The sequence below is a fragment of the Rhamphochromis longiceps genome, linkage group LG8 (genome assembly GCF_057381845.1).
Source record: "Rhamphochromis longiceps isolate RC_006_pf linkage group LG8, R_longiceps_female_GT1.1, whole genome shotgun sequence".
Taxonomy (NCBI): Eukaryota; Metazoa; Chordata; class Actinopteri; order Cichliformes; family Cichlidae; genus Rhamphochromis; species Rhamphochromis longiceps.
This window is the reverse complement of record NC_140564.1, coordinates 5,181,325-5,193,457: the sequence shown is the minus strand read 5'-3', so window position 1 is coordinate 5,193,457 and position 12,133 is coordinate 5,181,325. Positions and strand designations below refer to the sequence as shown.

The 12,133-nt window shown below is 39.3% G+C and overlaps 1 protein-coding gene and 2 long non-coding RNA genes across 3 annotated transcripts; 2 read left to right on the top strand and 1 right to left on the bottom strand.

Moving 5' to 3' along the window:
* Window positions 1-1,193: 1,193 nt before the first annotated feature.
* On the bottom strand, window positions 1,194-4,820 carry LOC146662966 (uncharacterized). Its single transcript, XM_085417345.1, is given in 3 exon segments — window positions 1,194-1,817; window positions 1,820-1,924; window positions 4,812-4,820. Coding segments are annotated over 3 exon segments (738 nt in total).
* Window positions 4,821-5,296: 476 nt separating this feature from the next.
* On the top strand, window positions 5,297-5,988 carry LOC146662965 (uncharacterized). Its single transcript, XR_014912974.1, has 3 exons — window positions 5,297-5,560; window positions 5,649-5,753; window positions 5,866-5,988. It is a non-coding gene; the product is annotated as an uncharacterized LOC146662965 (long non-coding RNA).
* Window positions 5,989-7,390: 1,402 nt separating this feature from the next.
* LOC146662964 (uncharacterized) lies at window positions 7,391-7,909 on the top strand. Its single transcript, XR_014912972.1, has 3 exons — window positions 7,391-7,430; window positions 7,522-7,575; window positions 7,656-7,909. It is a non-coding gene; the product is annotated as an uncharacterized LOC146662964 (long non-coding RNA).
* The last annotated feature ends 4,224 nt before the right edge of the window (window positions 7,910-12,133 follow it).

Sequence of the window (12,133 nt, the reverse complement as noted above, 5' to 3'; positions counted from 1 at the left end):
TCAATTCTGGATTTAACAGGGAGTCGATGAAGGGAAGCCAAAACAGGAGAAATATGCTCTCTCTCTCTAGTCCCTGTCAGGACTCTTGCTGCAGCATTTTGGATTAATTGAAGGCTTTTCAGGCAGTTTTTTTGGACATCCTGATAATAATGAATTACAGTAGACCAGCCTAGAAGTGAACTAGATTTTCAGCGTCACTCTGCCGACAGGATATTTCTAATTTTAGAGATGTTGCGCAAATGGAAGAAAGCAGTCTTACATATTTGTTTAATATGTGTGTTGAAGGACATATCCTGGTCAAAAATTACTTCAAGGTTCCTCACAGTGTTATTGGTGGCCAAGGTAATGCCATCCAGAGTAAGAATCTGGTTAGATGCCATATTTCTAAGATTTTCAGGGTCAAGTACAATAACCTCAGTTTTATCTGAATTAAGAAGCAGAAAGTTAGCGGCCATCCAGGTCTTTATGTCTTTAAGACATTCCTGCAGTTTAACTAATTGGTGTGTGTTATCTGGCTCCATGGATAGATAGAGCTGGGTGTCATCTGCATAGCATAGCATAGACATAGCTATGTCTTCTAATGATACTGCCTAGGGAAGCAGATATAATTCAAACAGAATTGGTCCTAGCACCGAACCCTGTGGAACTCCATAATTGACCTCAGTGTGTGAAGAGGACTCTCCATTTACATGTACAAATTGGAGTCTATTAGACAGATATGATACAAACCACTGCCGTGCAGTACCTGTAATACCTACAGCATGTTCTAATCGCTCTAATAGGATATTATGGTCAACAGTATCAAGCGCTGCACTAAGGTCTAGCAGGACAAGCACAGAGATGAGTCCACTGTCAGAGGCCATAAAAAGATCATTTGTAGCCTTCACTAAAGCTTTTTCTGTGCTGTGATGAACTCTGAAACCTGACTGAAACTCTTCAAATAAACCATTGCTCTGCAGATGATCTCCTAGCGTTTTGACAACTACTCTTTCAAGGATTTTTGATATGAAAGGAAGCTTGGAGATTGTCCTATCATATTTAAGATTGAAGAATTAATTAATGGCAGGACTTCTTTGAGCAGTTTTGTAGGAATGGGGTCTAAAAGACACGTTGATGGTTTGAAGTAAGTAAGTAATTATTGAAGTTAACTCAGAAAGATCAATTGGAGAAATAGAGTCTAACATTCAATGGTACTAAGAGTTGATTATATTCTTAAACATAGTTACAGTGCTTTGAGAAAGACATCTACTGTGATAAAGTCTACTCTCCTCTGCTGTGTAATCAATTATTGTAAATGTAAATGTTATCAGGAAATGATCAGACAGGAGAGGAAACACTGTTAAATGTTCAGTTTCTATGCCAGTGTGATTAAAGTGGTGGGTGGGTTCTTTTACATTTTGAGAGAAGCCAATTGAGTCTAATAACAGATTAAATGCCATGTTGAGGCTGTCATTTTTAGCATCTACATCGATGTTAAAATCACCCACACTAATTATTTTATCGGAGCTCAGCACTAAATCAGATAAAAAGTCTGAGAAATCAGAGAGAAACTGTGTGTAAGGCTCAGGTGGGCGATATATGATAACAAGTAAGACTGGTTTCTGAATTTTACAGCTGGGGTCGACAAGGCTAAGCATCAGGCTTTCAAATGAATTAAAAGTCTGTCTTGGTCTTTGGTTAATTAATAGGCTGATGTGAAAAATTGCTGCCACACCACCCCCTTGGCCTGCGCTTCGAGATTTCTGGTAGCTAGAATAACTCCGGAGTGTTAATTCATTTAAACTAACCTAATCATCTTGCTGCAACAAGGTTTTTATATAAGGCAGAGTAAATCAATTTGTTGATCAATTATTAAGTCATGTACTAACTGAGACTTGGAGGAGAGAGACCTAATATTTAATAATCCACATTTCACTGTTTTACTCTTTGGTTCAGGTATGGATACTGTATTGCTCTTTCTTTGTGATTTTTTTTTTTTATGTTTTAGTTGTTTATTGCTGGTTTTTAGTTTGTTTTTTGTCTGTTTGGGAGCTGACACAGTCAATGTGAACCACACATTGAAATGGATTTCATGTCTTTTCTGTCTGATGACTACGTTTCTCTGATGCCCAGTTTAAATTGAAGAATAATGTGCAGCTTGGTCAATGTAATGCACATGAAGCCAGAGCTAAAACACATCACCATCGCAGTGAAATATGTGCAGCTCTGCATTAAGATGGAGCCCTGCACATTTTGATCTTGTTATTTCTGGAATGATTGGAAAGATTATTTTCATTATTATGGCTAGAGCAAAGTGTAAGAGCTATTTGCACTTATAAAGAATAATACTAAGACTTTTACCTTTATTGTTTCATAAAACGTGTCCACAATTTAGACATTAATGGCAGGAAATTTTATTAAAGGCATAAGAGAAAAAAAAATCCCCCCAAAATAATCAGATTACTTAAACTCTACTTATACAACTAAGCTGCTCTGAGGTAATGTTGAGTTTGTTCTTTTCTTTGGTGAGGAGAGGTTGGAGGAAGGATGAGCAAGCAGCTGGGCATCCACTGGAAGTATGATGTAAATCAAAATCCTTCTAAATTAACTGCCTAACACAGCAACAATGAGCAGAAGAAAAGGAATGAATTCACAGGTTGGACAGGTTTTCAACTGTGAACCCCTTCGATCCAATCTTTTGGGCTGCTCATCTTGCAGAAGACAAAAATCTTTTCTTTACCTCACTTTTTCACCTTCTCACCCTTCCTCCCCCCTCTCCTGCCGGACGTCACATCTTCCCACACCTCATCTATCAATGTCTATCTATCTGACAAGATTTAACAAAAAGTAAAAAATGTTTAAACTTGTAAAACACTTCATTACATTTTCATTGTTATTCTTAACATAAGGAATTTACATTCTATCACATCTGGATGTAATGCCCTTTGTTTCATTCAGTTTATGTGATTATACTTCAGTTAGATTTGTCTTTAGGACATTTTCACATGAACATTCATTGTAACATAATCCAATTTTCAATTCAAATGCTTTTTAGAATTCAGTTAATTGCCATTTATTTCTTTACTTTTTATGCAACCTTTTTTTTTATGAAAACATACATTTTGTTTATCAGATATTCTTTGAGATTAGTTGCTCCACTGTGTCACATCATACATCACACACACCAAGGTCAGACACTCTGAGGCCTGTTATTAGAATCACTGTTATTCTATTCTCTGATTCATTACACTGGTTAACTTACACATTTCATTTGTTTTATGTATTCTGGATTATGTGTGTGACGAGGTGGTGGCACAGTTCTTACTTTCCTGTTGTCCTTCAGACACACACACAAAACTGCCTAGCTTGAAGTTGGATCATGTGTACACACACACACACACACACACACACACACACACACACACACACACACACACACACACACACACACACACACACACACAGAGGACTCAGTCATTATAGCAGCCATTTGTACTACTCAAACACTTTTGCATTTGTTATCTATATATTGATCAGATTTACATTGTGATTTCTCTTAGATTAAGAATAAAACTACTTTATAATTAGGAAAAGTGAGAAAAGCTCTTTTTACCACTCTGATCATTTTTTATTACATATGTTTTATATTTTAAGACCTTTGGTCCTTGAGACATGGTGCTTGTAAAGTCCCTCTATAATCGGCACAAAGGGACTGAACATGTAAATGTAAATGCAGTGTATGTGTTACCATAGCATATTGATACATACAGTATTCTCTTTGTGCTTTTACAGATTACCTCGAGAAGCAACCCCAGAACAGATCAATAGTAAAAAATTTTTTTGGACTGTTGGGCGGATATATTATTGCCATAACTGGCCACCGAAAGGGAGTGATCATCAACATGACTACTGAGGAGGTTGACATGGCAGAAAAAGCTAAGCAGGGTGCCCGCATCATCCGTGTATGTACTAAAACTATATAAATCTAAGTATACATAGACATTTTTTTATTCAGCTGAATAAACATGTTGATAGGTTTGTAGCTTGAACCTATTCTCTGGAACGTTGAAGACAATATAATTACACAGCAAAAGCATTGAACACCAAGTAGGCAAAGTTCTTCGTGTTACTCATGCATGAGGGAGACCTGCCTGGAGTCAAGTGTCGTTCCACCACTTGACCCCCGTCAGACTCTCAGCCAGGTTCCCCATAGCACTCCTTTTATTGTGGTTACATGAATATGCATAGGGTCATTAACATATAACATCTTACATAGGTATACATGTGAACAAAGAATACTGTGTGTGTGTGTGTGTGTGACTTCCCTAAACCTGCTGGTCTGGAAGTCCAACAGTTCATCTAAACAAAAGGCACTTAGCCTAAAACATATATAGCCACGTTTATCCTACCATAAAACAATAAGAGAAGGTACGACCTCTCCCATGCTCCCAGAGTGCTCTCTAATGCACACAAAGTTTGCAGACTATTAAGGATCAAACCTCTACCAATCTAAAACTAATTATAAAACTCTAAGCATACATAAGTAAATATTTCTAAGCATAAATGACAATAAACAATACAAAACCTAACACATGTCTTTTCATGTATTAGGTTAAACAGCACCAAACTCAAAGATACCATGGGCAAGCAGCTGTCCCCCTGTACAAGAATGAGTATACCTGGTTGCAGCGTTACAATCATATCAGAGAGTATGTTGAAGGCGGTTCGGAGGCACCGACTTTTTTCCACAGTTCTAGTGGAGATGTTCTTCATAGACTACCGGTATTTTTCAAGGCAGCCTGGGAGATGATGAATCTGGGGATTGCCCCCACCTTCAACATGCTACGTTCCTCCTGTAGCACTTCCGTGAGAAAACCTTTCATTTTTATTTTTTGACACACAATGAAGTAGGTTGAAGTGTCATGGGTTTTATTCATGTGGTTTCTTTTTAAAACATTATTCTTTCAGGCCAAGCGACAGTTGGGACGTAAATCTTACGACAGAGTGGCAACATTTATGTGCCATGCTGCCATCACAGCCAAAAGATTTTATCAAGGTTATTTAAATAAGCTAAAGTGAAGTCATATATTTATCTATACACTTACATTTACTAATATTTAGTGATATTGCTTTGTACAGCTGAGGACCCTGCAGAGGACACACTCCAGAGCCGAGCACTGACCACCAATGCAATTGCAACATATGCAGCAAATAAAAGGAAAAGGAGAGAGGACAGAGGATCTGTGCAGGACGAGGACAGTGAAGGATCTGACAAGGAAGAGCAGCAGTCATCAGGAACAGAGGAGCTTTTAGACAGAACGCTCTTCCAGTGTAGCAGTAACAAGGTATGTGTGCCCTGATTCCCTTGGTAAGAGTTTTGATTGGTTGCACTTCTTTCATATATAATCATTTACTCCATCATGAACAAAACATATTTAATTTGTACCATAAACAGATGGTGAGCCCAGGTCAGGGTGAGGGTGCCGGTAGTGCCGGAGCCACAATAAGAGAAACTAAACAGGATTTGAAAAAGGGGGTGGAGCATCTACAAAAAGTGACATACCAGTTGCGCAAGAGAAAAGTATGTAATGTATGTTCTTGTGCTTGTTTTTAGTGTTTTCACTGATTACTAATCTTTTACCTTTTTACTTTTACTTTTCTAAAATCAGATGGTCATCTTTTACAAAAATGATAGGACAGATGTGGGGAAACTCACACAAGAAGACAATCCAGAAGAGGAGGAGGAGGATGAAGCGAGGGAATGGGTTCCTAAGGTGGGCAGGAAAAATCCAGCAGAGTTTCTTCTCCTGCAGTTAAAGGTGTAAGTGTTTTGTTTCCAAACATCCATGAAAAATGAGTAAAATATATTTTTTTCTGCTCTAAAAGCAGTCTGTTAGCTCATCTGACGATGATGGGACAGATGACTGGAAACCCACACAGGATGAATCTGAAGGCTATTCAGAAGAGGAGGAAGAACAAGAACGTAAAAGGATTCCTAAGTTAGCCAAGAAAAACAAAACTGGGTGTCCTATGCCACAAAGAGAGGTGAAATTCATCCTCAGTTTAAGTGCTTCCACAATCTATCTATCAAAAATGACCAAACATATTGTTGTCTTCTCTGAAAACAGATGGCGGCAGCATCTGAAGAGGATGGGACACATGATAGCAGACCCACACAGGATGAATCTAAAGATGATTCAAAGGATGAAGCAGAACATTTGGGACAAATGATTCACAAAGTGGCCACGGAAAAGGTAAAATTTGTTCTCAGTTTCAATGCATTCAACAAAATATGTCTTTGTATTCTTTGACGTCAGATGGTCAGCTCATATGAAATATGCAAGGAGTAAAGGTATTGAAGGTACATGATTTTAAATACCTGGAGTCAAGCATCCGAAGCAACAAGCAGTGCAAAAGGCCAGGCAGGGGATGGCAGGGCTCAAGCTAGGATTTGTTTGGGAGTGACCAGAATGGAGAAGATTAGAAATGAGTGCATTAGAGAGACAGCTCATGTTGAGCGGTTTGGAGACAAAGTTAGAGAGGCAAAGCTGACATGATTTGGACATATGTAGAAGAGGCATAGTGAATATATTGTTCCATATGGAGCTGCCAGGCAGGAGGGAAAGAGCAAGCCCTTAGAAGAAGTTTGTGGATGTAGTGATGGAGGATATAGATAGGGTTGGTATGAACGAGGAGGCGGCTATGGATAGAATAAGATGGAGGCAGATGATCCACTATAGTGACCCCTAAAGGGAGGAGCCAGAAGAAGAAGAAGAACTCAGCTTATTCGAAGAGGATGGAACATGATGGGAAACCTTCACCAGATAAATTCAAAGACAATTCAGAAAAGATGTGTTTGAGGAAGAGGTGAGTTAGCTGCAGTCCATTTTTAGTGAGGTCATGAGGAGGAGTAGAAAGCTGCAGTAAATCTAATGATCGTGCTGGTGTATGTATAATACCAGCAGTGAGTTCTGAGGACTTGGACGGTCCAAAAACTATTTGCTAACAAATCAGCACAGGCACTTATAGTGGTGCACTATTACAAAATGCTTTTACTCACAAATAGGGGGCTAAAGTTCATTCCTTGCAGTTTGATTTGTTTCTAAAACCATAAATACCAACATGAAACTGATTTATAATTTTTTTCTTCTTCTTGCATTTCTGTGTTTTATATGTACAGGACAGGGAAACGGCGATGAGCTCATTACGATTACAACACCAAATTCCAGTTGTTACATAACAAATCTGAACATTACATCTAGATGAGCTAAAGTAACCTTGTTTTTCTTTGTCGATCATCATTTTTCAGATGCAGCAGGCCTATGTAAGCCAAGACAAAGCAATGACTGTGAATAAGAGTTCAGAAAAAAGGGTGATTCACCAAACCAGATGCTTGAAGAGGCTCACTTTTCATCAGTCAACTCTCTTTGAAGACACAATACCAAGATCTGGTAACCGGAAACCAGCAGCTGTAGTAAAAATACACAAGTTCAAAGAACTTTAAGGTGAAGTGGTATTTATTTATTTCTCATATGGTCTTAGATAACAACAAGAAAGACCAAAGTGGAATGTCATCTGCAGCAATAATAACCTCAGGTAAATATTAACATTATATTGCACAATATGAACAATGTTAAGTTAATCAGTAAGTAAATGATTATTTTCTTAAAATAAAGAACAACTGGAGGAGAAAGAGATACAAGAAGAGTCTCTGGAGAAGATGAAGAGTGAAGACAAAGAAGGGAAGAGAAAAGAAAAAGTACAGCAGGAGCCTCTGGAGAAGATGAGCGGCAAAAGGCAAAGGAAGGAAGAAAAGATACAGGCAGAGCCTCTGGAGAAGATGAGCGGCAAAAGGCAAAGGAAGGAAGAAAAGATAAAGGCAGAGCCTCAGGAGAAGATGAAGAGTGAAGCCAAAGTAGGAAAGAGAAAAGAAAAAGTACAGCAGGAGCCTCTGGAGAAGATGAGGAGCAAAAGGCAAAGGAAGGAAGAAAAGATACAGGCAGAGCCTCAGGAGAAGATGAAGAGTGAAGCCAAAGTAGGAAAGAGAAAAGAAAAAGTACAGCAGGAGCCTCTGGAGAAGATGAGGAGCAAAAGGCAAAGGAAGGAAGAAAAGATACAGGCAGAGCCTCTGGAGAAGATGAAGAGTGAAGCCAAAGTAGAAAAGAGAAAAGAAAAAGTACAGCAGGAGCCTCTGGAGAAGATGAAGAGTGAAGCCAAAGTAGAAAAGAGAAAAGAAAAAGTACAGCAGGAGCCTCTGGAGAAGATGAGGAGCAAAAGGCAAAGGAAGGAAGAAAAGATACAGGCAGAGCCTCTGGAGAAGATGAAGAGTGAAGCCAAAGTAGAAAAGAGAAAAGAAAAAGTACAGCAGGAGCCTCTGGAGAAGATGAAGAGTGAAGCCAAAGTAGAAAAGAGAAAAGAAAAAGTACAGCAGGAGCCTCTGGAGAAGATGAGGAGCAAAAGGCAAAGGAAGGAAGAAAAGATACAGGCAGAGCCTCTGGAGAAGATGAAGAGTGAAGCCAAAGTAGAAAAGAGAAAAGAAAAAGTACAGCAGGAGCCTCTGGAGAAGATGAAGAGTGAAGCCAAAGTAGAAAAGAGAAAAGAAAAAGTACAGCAGGAGCCTCTGGAGAAGATGAGGAGCAAAAGGCAAAGGAAGGAAGAAAAGATACAGGCAGATCCTCAGGAGAAGATGAGCGGCAAAAGGAAAAGGAAGGAAGAAAAGATACAGGCAGAGCCTCTGGGGAAGCGAATTAAGATTATGAAATAAAAGAAGGAAAAATCCACAGAGTCCTCAAAGAAATGGCGAGAGAAAGTCTCAGAAAATAAGGTGCATGAAAGAGTTTTTAATTAAAAGTGATCATCTAATGAGTTACTGTCACCTTTATTTTCTGGAATCACTGGTGCTCTCAGACTTGACATTATATAATTCCACCATATGTGAGATCAGTCAAATTAAGAAAGGAGACATGCTTCTTGAAGAAGTAAAAATCAAAGCTTAAGATATAATGTCAGTATGTAAATGTTGAAGTTTTGGGGTATGTTGTACTATACAGTCAAACCATTTGATGCCATTTGGTCCTATATCTACACAAGTTTCAGTTGTAAAATCATAAGGCTAATAAGTTCACATAAACTTCATAACTTAATCAGAATGTACATAGATGTCCTACCACTGGGGGAAAGACCAAGCACCACAATCTACCACATCTTCTGAACCACTTGCTCTCATCCACATAGGGAGCCGCATTGAACTTGTTAATCTAACAAAAGAAAAAGTGACCTCAATTTTGCAGCGGTTTGCACATTTGTTCTCCCCCCTGCCTGACATTACTTTGCTTATAGAGTGCTATTTTGAAATGCAGCCTGGGGTGATAATGCATTCATAGCCTGACTCGAGCACAACAGGCAAATTGTTCAGAAGAAAATGGGCAAAATGTTGAAACTGGGAGTGATAGAAGAGTAACACATTGTGTAGTGTTTCCTCATAATTCTTGTAGGGAACAAAGATGCGTCTATATAATCTATAATTGTTAATCAGTTCTTGATAATCCCCTTTCTGAAACACAGTGATTACTACCACCTGGACTATTGAGTCTTGTACTAAATTAATCTGGATTAAGTTAAAACCACTAGTGCTAGGGTGACTTAACCAAACTCAGATTGCCTATAAAACATGGGGTGGAATCAAATTAGCTATACCAATGGCTGCAGAAAAGTGACAGTGGTCAAACAACATCATTGAGCATGACAAAACACTTTTGAAGACAGCAGTCTCCAGATACCTCATCATTGAAGACAAACGACACACATCTATTGTGGAGAAAATTCGGTTCAAATCAATTTTATTTATATAGCGGCAAATCACCACAACATTCGCCTTAAGGCACTTTATATTGTAAGGTAGACCCTACAATAATACATACAGATGTAAACCCAACAATCATATGACCCCTATGAGCAAGCACTGTGGCCAAAGTGGGAAGGAAAAACTCTCTTTTGACAGGAAGAAACCTCTGGCTGAACCAGGCTCAGGGAGGGGCGGGGCCATCTTCTGCGACCGGTTGGGCTGAGAGAAGGAAGACAGGATAAAGACAGAAGAGAGAAAGAGATTAATAACAGATATGATTCAATGCAGAGAGGTCTATTAATACATAGTGAGTGAGAAAGGTGACTGAAGAAGAAATGCTCAATGCCTCATTGGAATCCCTCAGCAGCCTACACCTACAGCAGCATGACTAAGGGAGGATTCAGGGTCACCTGATCCAGCCTTAACTATATGCTTTAGCAAAAAGGAAAGTTTTAAGCCTAAACTAAATAAAGTTGAGATAGTGTCTGTCTCCAAAATCCAAACTGGTTCCATAGAAGAGGGGCCTGAAAAGTGAAGGCTCTTCCTCCCATTCTACTTTTAAATACTCTAGGAACAACAAGTAGGCCTGCAGAGTGAGAGCAAAGTGCTCTAAAAGGGTGATATGGTACTACAAGGTCATTAAGATAAGATGAGGGCCTGATTATTTAAGACCTTGTATGTGAGGAGCAGGATTTTCAATTCAATTCTGGATTTAACAGGGAGTCGATGAAGAGAAGCCAGTACTGGAGAAATATGCTCTCTCTTTCTAGTCCCCGTCAGTACTCTTGTGCAGCATTTTGGATTAAATGAAGACTTTTCAGGCAGTTTTTTTGGACATCCTGATAATAAAGAATTACAGTAGACCAGCCTAGAAGTAATGAATGCATGAACTAGTTTTCCAGCGTCGTGCTGAGACAGGATTTCTAGAGATGTTGCGCAAATGAAAGAAAGTAGTCCTACATATTTGTTTAATATGTGCATTGAAGGACATATCCTGGTCAAAAATTACTTCACGGTTCCTCACAGTGTTACTGGAGGCCAAGGTAATGCCATACAGAGTAAGAATCTGGTTAGATACCATATTTCTAAAATGTTCAGGGCTGAATAACCTCAGTTTTATCTGAATTTAAAAAGCAGAAAATTAGAGGTCATCCAGGTCTGCCCTGGGACAAACCTGTTGGACTTACAACAGATAGAGCACCCGCAATGTGTGGTGAAAAAAGAGAAGTATTCGGCAGGATTCGAGTAAAAGATGCAGGATGTGAAACATACGGGTGAGTTAACAGCATATCACTGCATCATACACCAGCAAACGCTGTGTAGTAATGTCCTAAAAATGGAGCATGTAATGAGTACTGTAACGCAAAAGGTCAATTGTATTCTAGCTAAAGGTTTAAATTACCGTAAATTTCAGTCTTTTGTGCAGGAAATAGATTCAGAGTTTGCCGACATTCCTTATCATACAGAGGTCCATTGGCTGAGTTGGGGAAAAGTTCTCTTTTTTTTTTTTTTTTTTCCTGTCCCGTTTGGCTCTTTTTGCCATCAGAATTATTGTCTAAAGGCAAAGAAAGATGCCCAACGGATTTACTTTACCAAATTGACCATCCCAGCCTTGCCATAATGGTCCATTTGATTCACCTTTTATTGTTTATTTTATTTTCACTTGCTGAATACGGGACAGACTTGACTGGAGGAAAGAAGGGGAGAAAGAAAGAGGGAAAGAGAAACAGCTGAGAAGAGGGACGGGGGAGAAGGGCAAAAAACAAAAACCAACAGAATGGGCAGAAGAAAAAAAAAAGAAAAAAAATGCATATATCGATCACCTGGATCACCTGTTGAGAAAGAAAAAAGAAAACAAGCAGAAGAAAACAAGAGTAATAGAATAAACAACATCACAATGATATATGGGAATATGACAGTAAATACTAAATATTAAACATTATTGTGCAGCACATAAGATCAACAGAACACAGTGTGCTTTGAGGTAGGAGCCAAAAAGGGTGTAGTTTGTGTGTGTGAGCACCCGTGTGTACACCTGTGAGCATGGACGCGCTTGTTTTTTTAAAAGGTTCCTTCATGTAATGATCTGCTAGAGGGTGTGGGGGGGCCACAGCCCCGTCCCCCAGGGCATGAAGCAGGTATGGAGGATATCAAAACTCCAGACATCCAGAGGCCCTCAGAACACAAGAGACCAAGGAAGACCAACAGAGGGGCAGCCGCGCCACTGTCCCAGAAAGAGCTGAGGAGAGTCCCAGATGAGGGCTCACTCAGCAGCCGCGGAGCAGAAGCCAGGGGGAGTTGCAGTGACGC